The sequence below is a fragment of the Myiozetetes cayanensis genome, unplaced genomic scaffold (assembly GCF_022539395.1).
Source record: "Myiozetetes cayanensis isolate MyiCay16 unplaced genomic scaffold, myiCay2020 scf9, whole genome shotgun sequence".
In the NCBI taxonomy this organism is placed as follows: domain Eukaryota; kingdom Metazoa; phylum Chordata; class Aves; order Passeriformes; family Tyrannidae; genus Myiozetetes; species Myiozetetes cayanensis.
In genome coordinates this window covers 29520724-29542500 of record NW_026088185.1, presented here as the reverse complement: position 1 = coordinate 29542500, position 21777 = coordinate 29520724, and the positions used below count along the sequence as shown (strand labels likewise).

At 44.5% G+C, this 21777-nt stretch overlaps 2 protein-coding genes across 2 annotated transcripts in view; both read left to right on the top strand.

Moving 5' to 3' along the window:
* Window positions 1–21777, top strand: part of TMEM37 (transmembrane protein 37) — a 132704-nt gene that overhangs the window by 74674 nt on the left and 36253 nt on the right. The gene's annotated exons all lie outside the window — the stretch shown is intronic.
* The window catches only part of ESYT3 (extended synaptotagmin 3), a 32244-nt gene continuing 11920 nt past the window's right edge, over window positions 1454–21777 (top strand). The window contains exons 1-10 of the mRNA XM_050340515.1: window positions 1454–1723; window positions 7561–7602; window positions 8460–8594; window positions 9087–9163; window positions 15022–15088; window positions 15694–15783; window positions 16849–16904; window positions 19529–19649; window positions 20629–20802; window positions 21295–21377. Of these exons, the coding sequence (XP_050196472.1) occupies window positions 1454–1723; window positions 7561–7602; window positions 8460–8594; window positions 9087–9163; window positions 15022–15088; window positions 15694–15783; window positions 16849–16904; window positions 19529–19649; window positions 20629–20802; window positions 21295–21377 (1115 nt within the window). The remainder of the gene's footprint in view (window positions 1724–7560; window positions 7603–8459; window positions 8595–9086; window positions 9164–15021; window positions 15089–15693; window positions 15784–16848; window positions 16905–19528; window positions 19650–20628; window positions 20803–21294; window positions 21378–21777) is intronic.

Below are 21777 nucleotides of genomic sequence, written 5' to 3'. Positions count from 1 at the left end.
GGCTCATCGTTTGTTATCTTGTGCAGCCATTATCAAAAAGGGGACACAATAAAAGCTGGCATCATTCACTGATGTTCCAGACTTATCCACTGAACAAAGAGTGGTATTTGCCTGATCCAGGGAGAACTGCAGTGGAAAACACAGTGTAGAACTGTACAATTACAGCCTGTCTGTTAAGGTACAAACTGGAATGATATAGAATTAATATTACTGCGGGGAAAAGCATCTCAAAAAGCGTCTTATGATTCCCTAGAAAACAAATAATATGAGGAATGGCTGAGGGTGCTGGGTTTGTTTAGTCTTGAGAAGAAGAGGTTCAGGGGAGATCTCATGGCTCTCTACAACTACCTGAAAGAAGGTTGTGGTGAGGGGGTGGTTGATCTCTTCTACCATGCCAACAGTGAAAGGACCAGAGGAAATGGCCTCAAGCTGAGGTAGGGGAGATTCATATTAAATATTGGATTTTTTTTTTTTTTCACTGTTTTACATTGAAATAGGTTGCCCAGAAAGGTGGTAGAGTCACCACCCCTGGAGGTGTTCAAGAGGCACCTGAATCTGGTGCCGGGTGATGTGGTTTAGTGCTTTAAGGGTTACAGTGATAGTGCTGGGTTGACAGCTGGACTTGATGATCTTAAAGGTCTATTTCCAACCTAGTGATTCTACGATTCAACGATTCTACAATGATCAGTGTCACAAAACCCTAACCCCCGCAACACCCCCACCAAAATCGAAAGAGGACGAGAAGAAAGCGTAACAGAAGTAGGAAAGCAGCAAGCGCCCAAAACCAACAGGTTGCGCCTGCCCCGTGTCCGTCCACAGAGCGGCCCCGGCGGGACCGTGATTCCCGGGGAGCGGGGCTGTGATTGCCAGGAGCGGGGCTGTGATTCCCGGGGAGCGGGGCTGTGATTCCCGGGGAGCGGGGCTGTGATTCCCGGGAGCGGGGCTGTGGTTCCCGGGAGCGGGGCTGTGATTCCCGGGGAGCGGGGCTGTGATTCCCGGAGTGGGGGCTGTGATTCCCGGGAGCGGGGCTGTGATACGCGGGGAGCGGGGGTTGTGATTCCCGGGGAGCGGGGCCGTGATTCCCGGGGAGCGGGGCTGTGATTCCCGGGAGCGGGGCTGTGATTCCCGGGGAGCGGGGCTGTGATTCCGGGAGCGGGGCTGTGATTCCCGGGGAGCGGGGCTGTGATTCCCGGGAGCGGGGGTTGTGATTCCCGGGGAGCGGGGCCTGGATTCCGGGGAGCAGGGCTAGGATTCCCGGGGAGCGGGGCTGTGATTCCCGGGAGCGGGGCTGTGGTTCCCGGGAGCGGGGCTGTGATTCCCGGGAGCGGGGCTGGCCGGGAGGGCGGGGCCGTGCCGGGCGGTGTCCCCGGCGGGCGGTGTGGCCGCGGTGGCGGTGCGGGGCGGGCGCACTCGGCAGGGGCGAGCCCGCGGTGTCGGGGGCTCGGCTCTCGCCATGCACCCCCCGGCCGCCCCCCGGCCCGCCGCGCTGCCGCGCCTGCTGCTCTCCGGCGCGGCTCGGGCGCTGCTGTGGCTCGGCCCCGTGTACCTGGCGGGGTACCTGGGGCTCAGCGGCAGCTGGGTGCTGCTGGCGCTGGCGCTGTGGCTCTGCTGGGGACACAACCGCCGGGGGAAGCGCGACCGCCTGGCCGCCGCCTTCGCGCTGCTGGAGGACGAGAGGGAGGCGGTGTGCAGGGGCCTGGCCGCCCGGCACCTGCCCGCCTGGGTGAGTGGGGACCGGGGGGTGCTGCTCTGCATCCCCCACGACAGCGGGGATGTTGCGGGTCCCGGCGACGGCGGGGCTAGGGCGGAGAGCGGGGTGTCCCGTAGCGAGCAGCCGAAGGAGTGGCAGTGATGCCACGGGCCGAGGGGTAGGGTCTCTGATTCTGAAGTCTTGCTCACTAAAGCGAGGATTAAACTGGAAGTTGTTGTAGCCCAGGAGATGTGCAGTAGGGGGGGTTGTAAAAGACTGCTGTATCGCCGGAGAAACCTCCTTTCAGAGATGTGCTGTTGCATTGCAGATATTTTGCTGTCGAGGATACTTATTTCAGACTTCCTCATCCAGCTAATTTTCTTCTCTTTAGTCCCATTTAAAAACAAACAAAAATATACAAACATAATATTCTCTGCCTGCTAAAAACTAAATATTTGTCTTTAAAGAGCCATTTATGGATGGTGTGGAAAGCCAACCCCTGTTTGTTGTTCACATTTGTTTCTGGCTGCTCTAGGTTTAAAGTGAAGAAATTAGAAAATCTACCTGCACATTTCATTCCACATCTTTGGTTATTTGTTGGGTAGCCGTGGCTGGCTAATGGAAAGTATGATGAGGTGTATGTTTGGGTTTTTTTCTTCATCATCATTTGCTTAGCATTTAAAAACCTGCCAGGGACTGGTAGGGAAATGCTTTTCTTATAAGAAAGAGAATATCAAAGAGCTCCATTTGTAAGGAGTGCTGCATGGAGACATTTATAGTCAGCAAACTTTTATGTAGCCTACAGCATTTGGCTGTCCTTAGTTCTGTGGGAAACGAAGGCAGCTGGCAGTTCTGGGGAGGGAAGCCAGGGTCTCCTGACAGAGCTGGTGCAGCTCCCGGCGCATGTTCCCTCCCGCCGGGCACAGAAGTCTCTCTGAATGAGGTTTCTGCTTGTTTGTATTGACAGAGCGTTTAAAACAACTCGCAGCATTAATGAGTGTGGTGGTGTCAGCTCTTGTCCTGATGCTGTGTTTTATCCTCAAGTGCCCTGGATTGTGATAACCAGAAATTGAGTCTCTTAGTCACTGTTGAAAAATCACTTGTCCCCCTGTGCATACAAACTCAAAAAGTTCTACTAGGTTTTGTAGTTCAAAGTGTCAGGCTTCATTAGTGTGGGAGCAGGCAGCTAAGGATTACTGATTGCCCTGTACTCAGCCTTCATGAGGCTGCACAGAGAGTACCTTGTGTCCCAAGCACAGGAGAGGCTTGGAAAAAGGTTTGGGGAAACTCCATCAGGGCCCACTGAGATGGTCAGAGGCTGCAGAACTGGTGTGGTGTGAGGAGAGGCAGACACAGCTGGGACTTTTCAGCCTCCTCCAGGAGAAGGGAAAGTTTAAGGGGTATCTCACCTCTGTCTTCCACTGCCCAACACTTGCTCACAGAGATGGTAGAGTGACTCTTTTCAGAGGTCTGATTCCTGACTTAGGAATTCTTGGAACTGGCTGCCAGAAGGCAGGATAGGATGTAGGACCAAAGAATAAAAGGGCTGCACCCCATGCTTTTAGTTTTGTCTTTCAACCATGTTGCCACTTCTTTTCATTTCTATGTTGGTAACTTCATCAGTTGGTGTTTGCTTCCACACCATACTTGTACTCAAAGCATTTTTAACTCCTCTGTTTAATTCTCCTATCTCCTTCCTCTACTGATCTTCTGCTTCTCCCCTGTGCTGATCTTGGAGGCTGATTCTCACCCGATGTCTATTCAGTTTATTCTCTGTGGTGTTGTCTTTTTTTATCTTTCATTTTTGCCTTTCAGTGTTCATGAGCCTTTATTGAGGGAGCTCTAAAAATGTCCCTTGCATTCTTCTCTCCTGTCATGCAGAGGTGGGAGTAAGGGGAGCATGGGCTGGGTTTGCAATGTTGTAATCCTAGGAAAGGTTCTGGAGGTGTGAAGCAACGGCAGCATCTTGGGATTTCTAAATCTTTGTCTCTTCATGTGCCCTGTAGTAAAATGAGAGGGATCCATCCCATGAAGAATTAAAACATTGATTGTACTATTGGTTCATAACTGTTCTTCCTAAGAGCAGTGCAGTGGCTTCTTCAAATGTGACTCAACTTCCACTCAGTCCAGGTATCAGTTGTTAGGAGATATTCATATTGCAGCCTTTCCTTCAGGGGGCATGCTGAAAGGGTTTCCCTAATCTACTCAACCATCTGTTTAGGGAAATTTTCAGGGTTATTTTGCAGCACCAGTTTCTTGGCTGAAACCAGACGGTGAGTTTGGAATAGAAGGCATTCCTGTGCTAGACAGTGTATGTGGGCAGGCAGTGCTTCCTTAGGAAACCAGGCTGGAAATCTGCTCATGGCAAGCAGGGTGAGATCTGTGTCTTGGAGTAATGAGACTTTCTGACTTCAGCTTATTCAACCTTTAGCGTGACTTCTGTAAAAGCAGGCAGTGCCCAGAGCAGAGGTAGCCAGGCTTCCATCTTCTTTCTGGTTTCATGTGGTGATGGCAATTTCTCCATGTTCCTTTTGCAGCTGTTTGCAGTTTGCACCTGAAGGAACCCAGCATACTTGGGTCCTCTCCTGATGTTAAGCTCCTTTTTACCAGGAGAAATGCTACTGGGTGCAGAATTGTCCTTTTAAAATGTTGCCTTTTAATTTCTTGTTCATGTAAAAGACTTTTTTTTTCTTTTCGCCCCATCCCTTAAAAAAAAAAGTGCCAAAAAAACCCCACAAACCAACAAACCAACCCAACAACAAAACCCAAACCAAAACAAACAAAGAAGCAAAAAACAAATCCAAACCTTGATGGGTAGATTCTTGTATTGTATTAGACCAGAATGGCACTGTTGTGTCAGACATGGCTTTTGTTACTGCTGTGATCCTTGGTATGTCCTGCTCCAGGGCAAGGTAGAGCATGCAGAAATTTCCACGTTTTCTTTGCTTGCTAGTAATTGCCCCCTTACCCTGCGTTTTTGATCTTCAAAGCTCATTTCAAATGCTAAGTAATTTTTGCAGCATTCCTTAAACTTTGGCAAGAAGTATGCTTGCTTTTGTAGATGGGTAAAACTGATTTTGATAGTGGGACTTGCCCAGGGCTACAGGATTAAATCTTATTCTGTGTTAGTATTAACTTTGGCAGCTCCTGGTTTCTGGTTCTGGGCCTGTGCTATACTGATGACAAACTCGAGGGGCGGGGCTCTCACCACTAAAAAGGGGCAGAAGGGAGTCAGAAATCCAAAGCATGTGGTTCAAAAGTATGGATCTGAGCGTGGTTTTATTAGGACAGAGTAAGTTCTTGGAATGAGTGGTTGGGTCAAGAAGAGAGCTTGGTGGTGTCACTGGCCTGAACTAGGCACATGACATGCTGGCTAGCAGGAGAGACACATTATGGGGATACGCTGTGGGTAGGAAAGGATTTGCTCAGAGCTTGTGTCTTACTACACAGTGGATAATCTAGATGCATCACCTGGATACCAAGCTCTGCTTCCTCTACAGAACTGCCCATTTAGTTCTTCCCATGGAGTGGGCCTGAATTTTGGTATTGGAAACCCACTGGTGACCTTTCATAATGGGCAGAAAGCTGGTTTTCACCAGAAACATGTAGTCAGCTTGTTTCTGTGGTGTTCACCTCTGCAAGCCCTGTTGTGTGAGCCCAGGGGCTCCTGGTGGTCTTTGGTACCAAGCTTTGAGCTACAGCAATGCTATTCCTTCCATCTGTCAGAGGAAACGGAGGCACAGGGTGTCTGGTTAGGAGCTGGGCTGCAGACATATCAGGTGGGATGGAAATGTACCACAAATGGCTGCTGATGCTGTCACAGCAGTCTGAGGTGTGACACAGTGCTGTGGGATTTGTTGCGGTCACTTTTGAAGTTTGCCGTGGGCTGTCTGGTTTGGGTGTCTGTGGCTCAAATAGTGAATTCAATTTTGCTTTTTCTTATGGTGGGTCTACCTGTTGCCTCCTTTTTGCTTTTTCCCTGATGCTCCTTTGTGCTGTTCCAGCTCTCTTTAGCCAGCAGCTTTCTTCTTGGTCACCTCTGGCAGTTGTATCTCTAGGAGGTTTGGCTCTAGCAAATAGCCCCAGACAACTTCAGTGGTTTATAATGTGCTACATTTCTCCACTGGCTGTGGCTTTCTCATTGGGATGTGACAGCCTAACTGTTGTCCTTAGTCCTGGTCTGTCCTTCGTTTTAGGTCACACCCTTCTCCTCACTGTAAGGTGTTTTGAAGAACAAGCTCACCATGCTATTTTCATCCCTGTTCTATCCTGCCCGTGGCTGATCCAGAGCTTGGCACAAATGCTGCAGGACCTTGTCACTTGGCAGTTGAACTGGAGCTGGGGATCAGCTGCCTTTAGCCTACCCAGGATTTGTGTGTCCCGGTGGAAGATCTTTTGGTGAAAGGTGGAAGGCTGGCAGGTGAAGTGGAGGTCCCCTGATTCACATGATCTGCCTCACTGTAAAATGTCAGCAACAGTTTGTCAGTGTTGATTGTCCCTTCTGGTGCTGTGTTCTCTCTTTATCATACAAATAGAGCTGGGTAGGCTGATGTTTCAGTGAACTTGCATTGTCTTATTTAATGGAAAAGTTGCTATTTAGAGCATCAAATGAAAACGCTTTTAAAGAATATGGTAATATTACTTTGGTTTTTTTAATGTAGTAATTGGAGATAATTTGCAGCATTATTTGAGTAAGGAAAATGGGCTCTTAAATCATACATGAAGCTTTACTAAAAGACAGGCTGCTGTTCGTTCCATCAGATCATCTCTGAGCACCTCTCTGTAAGCTGCTGAATTCAACAGCAAGCCTTTGCCTGAAGAGTGTAACTCACAGCTCTTGTAAGAGGAGGTATTGTCCTACCCAATTTTTTTTATCAGGCTAGATGATAGTCACATTCTCTTTGTATTCAGGTGCTCTTGTAGAGTGGAGCAAGAATGTCCATTCTGAGAAGCTGCTGCACTGTCCTTCCCTTCTGCAATAACCCAATAACCTGCTACCAGCATCTGACACTGGCTGCAAATACCACATCCATAGGACTTTAATGTGTGATTGTAGCTCTTCACTCAGTAGCTTCTTGGTGAGGTCTGAGAGATCAGTTAGTTACTTGAGAGTGTCCTCATATCCAATTGTCCTGAGGGTGATGAAGCAAGTCGTTACTTCAGGGAACTGGAGGGATTTTTGGAATGGACATATATGCTTCTTGTTGGCATTTGATTTGTCTAACTTGGAAACTTGATGCGTAAGCGACTACTTCATTGTGATTTGTCCTTAGCATCTCAAAAAGCTCTGAGAGGTGAAAACACCAGACTATTACAAATGATAGTGTGTGCTAATAGGCTGGAACTCCTACAGTGCTTCTTTTCCCTGAAGCCATTGGCACTGTGTTAGTGTTAGTGGAGAAATTCTGCCATAGCCAATAAACTGAGTTTCCTAAGCAGGTTCTTGTTTTCCAAAGTACAGTGTCCTGGCTGAGGTGAGTGAGTACAGGAAACAGGTCTGACACAGCTCATGATCTTGAAAAGAAGCAGGTTCTTGTGGCTTCCCAAGGCATGACGAAGAGAAGGATGAGAAATTTAATGCTGCTTTACATCACGAACAGGATGTGACACTTGCTTTAATCATATAAGTGTGCCCAGAGGCATACTGGTACATCAGTGCATGTGGGTCCTTTTGCCTCTTACTGTTCTTAACTGTTAGTCTTTTATGATTTTTCAAGGAGGTAGTAAATTATAAAGAATGTATGTATGAAGGCAGAGGGATCTCAGCTTACTCTAAAGCTTGTTCCATGCTCCATGGTATCTTTTGCACGTGCTGCAGTGTGCCCAAACAGATGGCACGTGGAACTCACTTTATTCTTCTTTGCATCCAGGTTCACTTCCCTGATGTTGAACGAGTGGAGTGGCTGAACAAGGTGAGGAGCCCTGAACTCCAGTTTGAGGCCACCTGCTCTGAGCTGCATCCCAGTGCAGACTCTGTGGGACAAGTCTGAGAAAGCTGTCAAGTCACTACAATACAGCTCAGTCCCATCGTACGGAGCCACTTAACTGTAGAGTTGCCCCTGAGGTTTTGGTGAGAGCCATTGTGAGCCTGGTTGATACAGGTTTGATGAATTTGACAACAACATTCTGAGATTAAAAACAAAAGCAAGTGTGTGAATGTGTGTGTACATAAATGTGTATTATATACATATGTGTGTATGTATTATTATTTTAGCAAAAGTAGTGGTATCTCCACTTGCCAGAGGAGAGCTCTAAGGCATATGCTCCCATCAGCAGGTCTAGTTAACCTTTCATTGGAAGTGAAAATTTGGTGGAATTCAAAGCAAAACATCCAAACTTGAAAATTAGAAGCCAGTGACTACTTTTCTTTTTTTTTTTTTTTTTGGCAAACCTTGCTTTTGATATAAAAGCTCATCTCACTCCTCTCTAAATAAACCTAACTCCAGGAAACTTTGTGACATTTTAGAGTAATTAGGGACTGCTGTTCTCTAGAGACTTAACCCTGGGCCTTGTTAGCTCCTGTGGTTAGAAGCAGTCAATAGACTGTATGATGCTGATAACTCACCATTCAGTTCCTGAAACTAATTCCTGTTCTGAGGAACTGGGATGAACCCTCCATAAGGGTGACGTAAGTACACAAGTGTGACTTGGTGTTTTAAAAGGACTGATATAAATAGCCAGGTGTTCTGTAATGGGTGTGTCTGTTTCTCAACAAAAGATATCTTATGTAGAGAATCTTTAGTGTGTTTCTGCTTTTGCTGTTCTGTAGGTCCTTGTCCAGGCTTGGCCATACTTTGGAACAGTCATGGAAAAAACATTTAAAGAAGTTCTTGAACCGAAAATCAGAGCAAAGAATGTACATCTGAAAACATGCACGTTTACCAAGATCCACTTTGGTGAGAAGGTAGTGTGAGTCCTTTGTAATGCTTGTGGTTCGCTGTCTTCTGAAAGGTTCAGGTGCAAGGGGAGTCTGATGTTCAACTCTTTAATAGCTTTGTTCTCTCCTTGTGTTGACTTGAGCATCTTCACAGTGAAGGAAAGGTCATACAGGAGAGACACAGGTCTATTCCCACTTGGCGTCAGTGTCCTGGGACTGGAGATAGAAAGAAAAGGGCCATATCCATATTTCTTTCTGTCACACCCTTGCAACTGGAGTTTTCAGTGCTTCCTAAGGCTTGCAGCATGGGCTACTTGCAACCAGCCCTGTATTTGAGGACTGCAAGGGCTGTTCCCTCTTTAAGGGAAAAAAACTAGTGTGGTTTACTCATGCTTTATGTGCCATTTTGCAAAGTCTTTAATGAATGCTTCTGTACTCAGATTGATCAAAGTGAATAGGACTTTTCACTTGGGCTGGATAGATATTAACTATGGCATATCCTGTTTGTCTTTATTTCAGTGCCCTAGAATCAATGGAATAAAAGCCTACACCAAAGAAATCGGTAGAAGACAAGTTACCCTAGACCTGCAGATATGGTAACATTGCATCATTGATTATATAGATGTGTTCTTAACTCATTGACCATGTCACACCTGTTTGTCATGCTGGACTGGACATACGGTCCACTAAGATCAGCATGAAGAGGTCCTTATCTTATATCAGCCTAAAGTGATATGAGATAATCTACCTCCAGCTGGATGTCCTCAGTACTTACAGAAGTGAAAAGCTGTGCGTCAGCCTCTCAGTCAGAAAGCACCTGCACAGGTGTTACCTACTCTGGCCCATCACTGCTGCCATGGCTATAAGAATGTGTCCCTTGGCTTTGCAGCTGATGGCAGTAAGAACCCAAGTTTTGGAACCATATTGCCTGTTCTGAAAGCTCTCAGGTATAGAGGTGCTCAGTCTGTCTTGCCCCCACGGGTTCTCATTAGTCCAACCTCTCCAGTTCTTCCAGAACTACTTGCACTATTTATTTTTTAATTCCTTCCTCTAGTTTAATCTTCTGGTTTTACTCACCATTTGTTCTATGTGCCACCCAACACATTTGCTTTTTTGATTACAGCTGTTCTCTGAGCTGAAAACTGCCTCTAGCTCTATCAACAGCAACAACAACAAAATTAGATAAAACATTTAATACCTCCCGGGCTGTTTTGAATGAGTTTGTGTGTTTTGTTAACATCAGAGCCATTGCAGAGCTAAACTCTCTCCTGGTTTAGCCTGGAGAATGGAATTACAGGAGGAATTACCAGGTGAATGCTGCAGTAGCTCTCTAAGTTTAGTGGGCGATTGAGCTGCCTAATTTTAAATGGCTTTTCGTGGTAGTGCCAGGAAAAAACAGTGTGAAATTATGGAGTGTCTTGGCAGCAGCACAGAGGTCCTCAGAACTGTGCCTGCTGCTTAATGTGGCAGTGGCACAGCAGCATCCCCAGCCCTGGCAGAGCACCATTGCTCCCTGTAAAACACGATTGATTTTCAGCCAGGTGCTGTGCTTCAATTCTGGGAGCAAAGTACTTTTGTAACAGCCAGGTCACTGTTAGGGCCTTTGGCAAATCATTCATACTCTCTCATGTGGAGAGTGAGATCTGATGCCTTTTAGGCTCTGCAGAACATTACTGTTCTCTGCTAAACTGCTTCTCCAGGCTGCTTCTCCGACATACTAATTTTCACTGTCTTTTTAACAATCCTCTGCAGAGGGATTCCCCCACCTCCACATTCCTGTCCCTCTGGCAGACCCATCAGCATCTCCAAACTGTCCTTCTGTTCTGTTACTGATGATAACCTGACCTGAACTCTCATCTGATAACCCAAATCTTTTCTGTATTCACACAGGAGTGTGCTGTCTGCCTTGTCTCTCTGATGGGGGTCTCTTCTCCAGGGCCGTGTTAAGGCCCCAGCTTTGGTTGTGTTAACACATCAACATCAGTTTCTGCAGCTAAGCTGACTTGTGTGTTGTGCAGTGTCCACAGGAGGTAGTGTGTTACTTCCAGAAACATGAAGCAAATCAATGAGCAGTGGTGTTTTTACCTGCCTTTTCTTTAGATTACCAAAGGAACAGGTTTTTTTCCTGCTACTTAGAGGAGATGGAGTTGAGCTGCCCCAGTGTGAGGCTGCTGCCCTTCACACTCTCAGTCACTGCGTGCTGGTGAGGTTTAAATGACTGTCTGTCTACAGAGCTGCATTCTGGCATCACAGCTCTGGAGGAGAGTGATGTGCTGTGGGTGCCAGTGTGGCACATTGTGCAGTGCTGGCACCACTGTGACCTTCCTCTCTTGGCTTAGGTTTCAGAGAAGTGTAGCTGTGTTGCAGTGGACATTAAAGGATTAACGTGTCTGCACGTTATGAACATGACTCCTTTACCTTGGTGCTTGCTGTAATTTGTGGGAGTTCCCTCACTGGTGAGCCCACGTGAGTGTGACCTTTGGCTGGGTCACCGCTAAAGCCCAGAGTCTTTGACTTGATGTGGGGAAAACACAGAAAAAGCGCAGGACTAGAAAAAAACTTTCCTTCTTAGCCTTCCTTTTTGGTTTGTATGGAACAATCTGTGTAGTTTTAATAGCCATTTGTACATGTGGTTCATCAAGGCCTTTGTTTAATCTGTGCTTCTGACCTCTACAACATGATCCAGTGCTGAATGCTGGGGTTCAGTTCTGTGCCAGGAGAAGAGGAGCTTGCTTTCCTCTGTTTTAAATTTGCACTGTGGTATCACAAATTGAACCCTTTGCTTGGGAAGTGTGAAAAATAGCACCTAAAGGTCCCTTACGTATGGGCAGTAGCTGTCAGCAGAGCCAGGGTAGTTCTTGTAGGTCTGGTATTGCATGGAGTTACCAAAAGGGCTTGAGAAGCTGCTTTAATTAAATGTGTTAACAACAGCTTACACGGTTGCACATCAGGAATGGTTATGTAGACGACCATCTTATTACAGTCTGAACTGTTCCACTCAAAAGGACTATACTTGAGTTTTTGGTAGGAAAACCAAGGCTCAGAGGTGGTTACACAGAGGTGAGGCACACAGATCTTTTGGCAAAGGCAAGAAAGGAGGCTACAAGTCTTCTTTCAAAAACTTTTTCTGTCCCTGAGATGATACACTCCATTGCTGTAAATTAAGTTATATAAATTTTGTTACAGCTTATAGGACTGAACAGGAACATTGTGGTAACCACTGCTTACCTACAGGTCTTTGTACAAAAGTTGGTCATTTACCTGGGGTCTGTACTCTGTACGTGTACCTGTTTTCCACTGCAGCTTTCATGTAATACATAAGAAAGTATCAGAGTTCTTGCAGTGACTAAATGAAGTATGAGATCCCTGCCAGACTGGGATTTGAAATTCCCAAATCTGAAATATGAGATCCCAGCTGGAAATAAATGGGCAATGCTCTGGGATCTCCAAACAATTTGCCCAAGATCTAAGTCATAAATCTGGTGTCCCCTGAGCATAGGGAGCTGGCAGTTGCATTCTCCAAATAAATTGATGTCAGAGCATTCCAGAAATGTTCTCAAAAGTTCATTTTCCAAAATGAGAATTTTGCAAGTGCAACCACTTGACTTCCTACAGCTGCTTTTCTTCCCACTTTCTTCAGTTGCCTGAGCTGCTGCATAGCCATATAATCACTGGATATAATCTTTGAGTTTCAAAGTATTTGACATTTTCAACTACTATCTTGAAATATCTTGAAATACAGTTTCTTCCTATTCCATTAATATGATTTGACTCATAATCATTTTGCATTGAAAATGTGCTGAATTTTCTTTTCCATCATTTGCTGTGGCATTTACAGCACATGAGAAGTCATAGAAGAAGAGTGTAATAATTAATATGTATAAAAATGCATTCATTGCAATTTACTCTCTCTGGACTTCCTAACTGTGGCAAGTTTTCAAAGCTGGAAAGACAGTCTGCCTGGAGAAAGAAGTCAAAAGAAGTGTGTAACAATACTTTGAGCTTTAGTGGAGTTTGGGCTAAGTAAGTTTGTAGGCTCTTATAGGAAAATAAAAGCTTTTTGAAAACTGGTCAGTCTTGAGCAGAAAAGGAGCCTGATTGGATAGGGAAAGAGGAAAGGTAGAGGTGGTCTGGTTTTAGTCACACCATGTGTTACCTGGTCACATCTTCTTGCCTCTCTTATTTGTGTAATACTGCATGTTCATCTCCCAAGTCCAAAGTCAGGCGGACCAGGCACAGTCTGCATTACAAAGCACTTGAGAATGCTGGGCCAAAGGGGGATTTTAGCGTGGGGGGCCGTGAGAAGATGTGGCCCGTGGGCAGCTGTCTTATTGCACTTGCCTTTTCTAAAGGGATATACAGACATCCACGTTAGTTCAACTTGTCAGCATGTGCTCTTGTAGCAACCCTGCCTTCAGCCAGTGGATTGCCATTGGATCATAAACACCAGGCCCAGCTTTTCCACCCAAATACAGGAGAGATACAGGTACGTGCACCTGGACAAGCTGCTCATCCACAGCACAGGCATATCTGCATCACATTGTGCAGCAGGTGATTCAGGAGAGAAATGGGTGGTTATTCCACCCTTCACAGGTGGGTAGAGCATGGTCCTGTGTAGGGTGGAGGGCCTTGACCCTATACGCTTTGAAGTGTCAAGACCTGAGTCTGGCTCAGGTGTGCTCTCTCTGGGGCAGGACAGCAGAGAGTTCAGCAAGGGTACACTGAGCAGAGGAGCAGACGGAAGCACGAACAGCTGGGACTGGAAATGAGGAATAAAACTAATTAAAAGAGTACATCCTTCATACTAAGCACTCTGGTGTGGGGGTGATGCCTGTATGAGGTCAATTTAAGGATAATTAAAGACTCAGACTCTGTTAAGACTTTTCCAACACCCAGACTCTAAAACATGGTGGCAGCTATTGGAGTGTCACTGGAGAAAAGAGACATCTAGGACTGGGTAGGAGGAGTTTTTAACTGTGTGGAAAGGCATAAAGGCTGTAAATTGAAACACTGTACTTCTTGTTCTGTTGGACATTAGCAGCAGCTGAATTAAATCCTCTTGGATTAATTACTGCAAATTGAGGGACTCATTTTGGCTTCTCATTTAGAATTTTATTGTAACAATGCCCTTTTAGCACCCAGTGTAATGAGCTGAAAGATAATGTCGAAATTGTAGAAGTTAACAAATGTAAAATAAGTTTATTTATGTGAGTAGGTTTTAAGAAAGACTGTGTTAATCTTGGCATGGCTTGTGCGGTTGGATATTTAAGAAATGAGAATGCTCTAACTTTAAAGGCTTTAATCTCTGTGTTACGGGCTCTTAAAATTCTGTTAAGTGACTATCTGTAAACAAATATACAAAGAACTTTGCTTGCAAAAATGAGGACAAATTCACAGGGTTGCACATTCTTGGCAGGTTTTTTTTGGGTGGGAGGGAATCTATGTGCAAATTACAGCTTGAATTTGTGGCAACTGCAGCACTATTTACCTGTATAGTTGTGGTCAGAGCAGAAATCTTGTCCTTTTCCTTTGATTATGGGGTGAAATTATGCATGCAGGAGGCAAGCACAGCACATTCACTGTACTGCTGTACCTTTACACCCTGCTTTTTATCTGAGATTGTTTATGTGTCTGCAGCCAGAGCTATTTCTCAGAGGGCTGAAAGGGAATTTGGTAGCTCCCTTCAGTTGTTTTCTGCCAGAGGCATCAACAGCTCTGTTATGTTTTTCTCCCTGGGGAGTGGCTATCAGTTTCTGCATAAGGTGATGTTTGTACTTTTATTAAAGTCTCTGGTGGTTTCCAAATTGCCAAAGTACCGCATTCGGCATTTGCTTTATTTAAAGCCTGATGTTCTCCATGGCAACTGACCAAAATCTGATCTAAGTCGTTGTCTTTGAATTCAGCCTCAAGGAAACCAGGTTATTTTTAGTGACGAATTTGTCCTTCAAGTGGATTTTTGGGTTGTGGGTGAGGGTGATCTACGGGCATTTTGGGTGTGGGCAAGGTGGGAACGCCATAAGTAATAGCAGCACAGCTCTGCAGCTGGGAGCTGGGTCACCAGGTTGTGGGGTGGGATCGGGCCTTTGACAGAGAAGGGAGCAAGAGGACAATTGCTTTGACCTGAATTTTGAATGAACCTGTTGATCCCCTCCTTACAGCGAGCTCACCTCAGCCAACCACTGGTCTTAAGATTAGGAAAGTAACCTTGAAATACAGATGTTGCTTTGACGTTTTACAGGTAGATCAGTATCCCAGCTGACTGCAGGAATTCTCTTGTGCAGATCAGACCCTTGTTCAGCTTTCCCTTTTCAGTCACTTGAAAATCCATCTCTGCCTGGGGGAGGGGGGAGTTATGTTGTCAATCCTTAAACTGATTTCATTTATACTCCTTACAGCCCCAGACTTCTCATGGAACTATTGCAAACTGTGGAATAATGTGAGAATTTTCTTTCAGTTACATAGGAGACTGTGAGATTCACATGGACATATCGAAATTTAATCTTGGCGTGAAAGGTGTGCAGGTGGGTGCCGTGCTGACCTTGTCTGTTCAGGGCTATGTGGGGCAGGAGGCAGCACATCCCAGTGGGGAGGTCATGGCACTTAACTGGGAAATCACCAACTATTCAGCTTGGAACTATTGGCTTTATCTCCTTGTGTTTTGTCTGGGGAAATGGTGCCTTCCATGGAAAGCACCTAAATACCACTTCTAAGCTTTGTAGTGTGACTCTTAAACTGGGTCAGTGTTAGAGCATTAAGTTTGTGTGGGGCAGCTTCTGCCACTGGAGTTCAAAGGCGCTGCGTGTTGGTGGAGAACTTCATGAGAACTAGGATGTTCATAAACTGGTGCAGATTAAACCAACAACCTGTTCTTACAATGCTGAAAGCTATTAGACTGAGCACTCCATTGTATGGCAGGATTGCAGAGAGACCAAACATAGCCAGGATTGTCTTGTACCAATACCAATGGTTTGGTGGGAGGAGGTTATTGTTTTTATTAAATTCTAAATAAAATTGGTTTCAAGCAGGATTTATAAAATTACATCCATCATTGAAAAGCTCACAATTTTGAAACTGCATCCTGAGAGTACCTTAACAGTCAGCTTTCCTTGGTCTGATCTGTTTGCAGTTGTATGGGACGTTGCGGGTGATCCTGGAACCTCTTCTAACTGATGCACCTTTTGTTGGAGCAGTGACCTTGTTTTTTATGCAGAAACCGGTGAGTCAGTAGTGAACTGCTCTCTGCAGCCTTCTTGTTTCTTGTTCTGTCTCAGTGCTTGGACAGGTCTTCAGTGAGTGACATGAGCTGTCCCTCACTGGTAACCCAAACTGCCTAACTGTGAATGCCTCGTGGTGCAGGTGCTTGAATGAATGCCTCATGGTGTAGGTTCTTGAATAATAAATGCCTCATTGTTCAGTGCTCCTCTTGAGCTCCAGGAGGACCTGAGTTAGTTTGCCCTGAATTTTTGTAGTAGTGCTTAAAAAGTTACTTGCTGTACTCTCAGAATGGGAGTGCTGTCACCTTTCTTCTGGTGACAGCACCATTTCCTAGGCCTTTGCTGCGAGGTTCCTGGTTGGTGGATATTCCCATTCGTAGATTTTTAAATGCAGTCATCTTGGAGACCATTCAGCCATGGTTGCCTTTTGAAAGCTTGCCTGTTTAAGGTCACGTGCCTTATAGTGAATTGTAGTTTAATAAAATAGGAGAAACCTTCCAGTCTTGTAAGGACCAGTTAGTTAAGACTCACAGCTTTGCTTGTGGGTTATGCTCTGCTGGAGTTCATGGGAGTCATACATTTTTGATCTTGGATGAGGTGCTCCTGTGTTTAGATTTAGTAGCACCTACTTTAGCACATGAAAAAAACACACTTTTTGTTTACTGTAAGAGTAGGGATACAGACAACCCCCTGCCTCAGGATATAGGCCAACCTTTAAGTGAAAGGATAAGAAAACAACTTCAAAGTCTAGGTAGAGTTGCTGAATTTCCTTCATGACCCCCGGGCATCTGCCAGTGGCTGTTCCTAAGGGCTGAATGCTGTCTTTCCTTGTGCTTGCAGGTCAAGTCCCAGTGATACCCTCATTTCAGGATGGCAGATAAAATAGATAAGGGAGTTGATACCAGCTGCTGGTTTTAATATACAGATGCAGTCAATTACTGGTGCAGGTTTTCCTTTCTTTAAACAGTTGGCTTTGGTTTAGAATAATTTCCCCTTTAAATTCTACATTTGTTTTGAAATAAAATTTAATAATCCTGTATATTTTTTTCTCCCTGATCTTGTTGTAGCATTTGGAAATCAACTGGGCAGGCATGAGCAACCTCCTGGATGTCCCAGGGATTAAGTGAGTGTTTACTTTGCTTCGCTTTATTCATATTCAAAAAACCTTTAGAAACTGGGTCTTCAGTAATCACCAAAGCTGTTCTACAGAACGTGGTGTAAAAGGTTGTGTTGTCTGCATTGTGCTGGACACTCATCCTATAGTATGTGGCTGTGGAGTTTGCAACTGCAAAACCTGAGCAGGGTGCTTTTTACATTCTGTCAAAATTGCTTCAAGTGCTTCATTGCATTTGGGATGGAAAGAGTAAATCCCTTAAATGACAATGATTTAATGTTCAGAAACAGTTGCAGTCCCCCTGACAAACTGAAATACAATCCATGATAAAGAAAAATGGTACATGAACTTATTATGTACTTATTGTACATAATTGTACATAATTGTACAATTGTACATATGTACAACAATGTACCATTACAATTTTCCCCTTATAAATCTGCATCAGATTTATAAAGGGAAATGTTCTCTCTTCATGTAATCTGCTCACCCTTTAGGTTATTCAGAAAATGTAGCTCTTCCCCAGTGTCTCCTTGGTTGATGTTGCACATAAAACTGGCACAGCAAGGATGAAAATCTTAGTGGTTTTCAGTACTGTAAGTTTCAAACTGTTTCACTAGATTGGGAATTAACTTTGTCTTTGTTCCTTAGTGTAAGGAGAAAATTCTGTTACATAAGATCAAAACATATTTGGTTACTCAGCCTTTGCCTTTCTGCCTTCCAATGCAAATGCAGCCATTTCTGCTCCCCACTGTTCTCCTGCAGCTCATGGTTTGCAGATTCACAGGAAGTGCCTGGCTACTTTAGGTGCCAGTTTATGCATTAAAGGACCTCTGAAGACTTTTGATGTTGAGTGAGCGGAAGCTTTCTTTTTCTCTTAATGTGAGGCCAGAGTGGCCTTTTGCCCTGAAGTTTGGCCTGAGAGCTCCAGATTTTATCAGAGGAATTAATCTGTTATTTTCTAACTTAGTTTCCCTAATCGTTGCAGGGAGAAATTATGTAGGTGTTCCAACCTACAGCCTCCCATATAATTAAGTGCAAATTTGGTGTCCTAAATTTTCACTCCCTGGTTCTCTCACGGGGATTTGAACACAGAAATCTTTGCTTGTTCATGAACACTGCAATGAGAGCTGGGAGCAAAACTTGCCTGGCCATGAAGGGGCTGAAGTACAGGTTTAACAAGAGCCCTCCCTTTCAAATGGATTGGGCTTACTTAAGAGAGCGAAGAAACTGGATGCAGTTGTCTGTCCTCACGTACAGGCTGTGTTTAGTTGGGTGCACCCTTGAAGACTCGAGAGAAGGGACAACTCTGTGACATTCCTGTAGGGATTTTTTTTACAGGAAAGCCAGCAGCCTGACCAAGGTTCCTGGTTTAACATTTGGAGTAGGAAACTGTTTTCCTTATATGTGAATCCATCCTCCTCTGTGGATTGTGGCACATTTGTCATACAGTCTTACCCTGATACACTGCCTTATAAGCACTAGATTTATGAAGAAGGTGAAAGTCTTTCAGATGCTTGGTGCTCTTGGGGTTTCCTCTTAATATTGTCTTTTGCTCATGACAACTTGTAGTGGTATGTTGAAATCTTCTCATTAATCACTTGGAGAGTACTGGACATCTGTGATTAGCCATATATTTCTTGCTCAGGAAAAACAGTTCAAATTAGTTTTTCCCTGCCATACAAAGAGAACAATTGTAAAGAAAAGATTTAAAACGAGAAGCTAAAAATGTGTAAGTTGTAATTAGGCTGGAAGGTTCTCTGAACTCCAAGACAGTACCCTCAATTCAGCCAATCTGATCTCCAATTACTTAAACCAAGATTTTCCTTCTTAGCACAAAATATTCCAAGATACAGAATTTTATCTTTCGCTTGGTCTTCTATTAAACTAAATGACCTTGGGGCTTTTGTTTATTTGGGGATTGGTGGGGATTTTTAATTTGTTTGTTTGTTTGTTTTGTTTGGGTTTTTTGTTTTGGTTTTTTTTGTACGGGGCTGGCTTCTATTTCCGTTTTACAGTAAGGTGTCAGCATGTGACCAAGAGCAGGCAGCAGTGTGCACTCAGGCATGTTCCAAGTCTTAAAAACAAACTACCTCAAGGCCTTAAGCCCCCTGTGAAATGGTGAAAATTCCTGATTACCTCCTCACCTTGCCCATCCCAGAAGGCACTCGAGTTTGCCTTGTTCAGGTGTGTGCATGATGTCACACAGCCTGAGCTCCCATTCATCATTTACAACCTGCTAGAGCCAAATTCACATCCAGCAATAGGGATGCTCCTTAATGCACACTTGCATCACTGAATTGAAGTTGAATGGCCACTCTGCAACTCTTTTGTAGAATCGTTTAGGTTGGAAAAGATCATCAAGTCAGACCATTAGCCTAACACTGCCAAGCCCACCACTAAACCACGTGCCTAAGCACCGCTTTTACAGGTCTTTAAAATACTTCCAGGGATCGTGACTCAACCATTTCCCTGGATGGCCTGCTCTAATGCCTGACACCCTTTGGGGGATTGTCGGCAGTATCGAGCACTTTGCAGTGCCCAGTTTCTTTTGCTGTGCCTCATTCTTTCACTCTAACCGAGTTGTGATTGATTGCAGAAACTTTAAGGTTGCCTTTTTCCCCCACCTGCAGTGTAATGTCAGACTCGTTAATTCAAGACTTCATTGCTTCGCGGCTGGTTCTGCCGAACAGGATCACAGTGCCCCTGAAAAAGAACATGAACATTGCCCACTTGAGGTTCCCTATCCCCCAGGTGAGTTGTTTTTTTCAGTGAGAGTGTTTATCTTCCTGAGGGTGCATTTGCCACCACGTGGGTGCTTGTAAGCTTAGTGACTTGGGATTCTGCATCAGCTCTTTTGACCTGAATTATAGGCGTTTTGTAGGTGATATTTCAGGAATATAACAGTAGATGTTGGATAGTTCATAATTTGGGAGGGGGAAACACGGACACTGGGGATTCCTACCCTCTCTGTATGGTATAAGGAGTCTGTTTAGACTCAGACCTTGTTTACCAATTGAACCTTTAGTCTCTAACTGAAGATCTGTGGTGTACTCAAATGAGAGGATAAATAGAAGAGCAATGAATGTCAAGCTATTTAAAATTTTTACTAATGCTATGAAAGGTTGTAAATAGGGAACTTGGAAGGTGACATCTCTTTGTTACAGGAAAAAAAAGGGGGGGAAAATAAGAAAAAATCTCCTAAATACTTGACATATCCAGATCTTCAATCTCCTTCATCCATCCAACACCTAATAATCTTAATAATGAGGATAAATATAAATGAGTGACAAAGGGATGTTCCGTATTGCAAACTTGCATCACCAAACTGAAGCTGAATGGCCACTGTGCAATAAAATAAGTCCCTGGCAATGGGTGCTTAGTTCCTTCTAAGTCATTGGGAATTGATCCCTACACTTGATTTGACTGTGGCTGTAATGCTGTGAGCATATGTATGCTTCTGATTTAAAAATAAATTGAATATTATTTCCTACACAGTTATCTAGATTGCCTTGTGCATCTGCTTAAGGGTTTTTTCCCCTCTAGGTAAATGGTGGGGAAAGTGTTTTAATACAGCTGTCACTGGAAATGTACTGCATCAAACTATGTGTCTTTGCAGAACTGTCACAGTGACTGCCCTTGCTGCCTGAAATAACTCGTTTTAGGAGGCAGCATATTATAATTATCCAAAGATTGCATTTTCATGACCAATTCTGTATCTTATTTTATTCAGGGGGTAATAAGGGTTCATCTGCTAGAAGCTGAAAACCTTGTCCAGAAAGACAGTTTCCTTGGTGCAATCAGGGGGAAGTCTGATCCGTACGCTCTCCTTCGCGTTGGCACGGTGCAGTATCGAAGCAAGACAGTTTCCCGAGATCTTAATCCCATTTGGAACGAGACATTTGAGGTACTGAATCTTTTGATCTCTCCATCTGTAGGATGCACAGCTATTTACATCCCTGTGCTTGGAGGACCTTCTCTTAATCTGACCCCACTAGAGCGGGTGGACTTCCCTGTTACTTGGTTGAGGCATTTCTGTCCCTTAAGCAAGTTCAGATTTACATTGTAAACTTGAAATGCCATTCAGGTTGATCTGATTTACATGTGTGGGTTTTTGGAGGAGGTGCAAAGCCCTGCTTTAAATATCAATCAGTGCAACTGTAGGCTGCCCTAGCATTAGTTCCTCTCCACTTATCAGGGATTCCAGTTTGAGGAGTTTAACTTGTAGTTCAAAAACAAGCAAACTGAATTTGAAATATTTTTACCTATAATCAATTGTATTTGCTACACAATTAGCCACGAAAGAGCAGAGAATGTCCTTTTTGTGTTATACAGCTGTGAAGTGTCATGTTCTTGTCCACAGCTTTTTGGTTTTAATCAATATCTCTTTCTCCTCCAGTTTGTTGTTCATGAAGTGCCTGGTCAGGACTTAGAAGTGGACTTGTATGATGAAGATCCAGATAAAGATGACTTTATGGGCAGGTAAATTAACATAACCTTTGCTCAGGGTCCAGTAGCTTCTGCTACAGGACACCTGGATTAGTATATTGGCAATTTAATATCATTGGAAGCCATTCCCTTTGCCCAGATATTGATACCAAGTTATTAGTTTGTAGTGCAACTAACTTTGAGCAAGACAGAGAGTGGCCCACACTCCTGCAGGGAATCCTGTGAAGCCATTAGAAGTGATAGTTACTGTGTGACTTGAGATTTAAGTATTGCAAGGGGGAGATTTCAGAAGTGTAAGTGCATTCTGCTGCATTCCTCCACACAGGCAATGGGGAGAAGTTGTTTGGAGCTGACTTGAGTGTGGGCTTTTTTGTGGTGGTTTCTTTTCTCCCCAACAGCAGTATGCTGTGTGCTTCAATATACAGTGAAATCT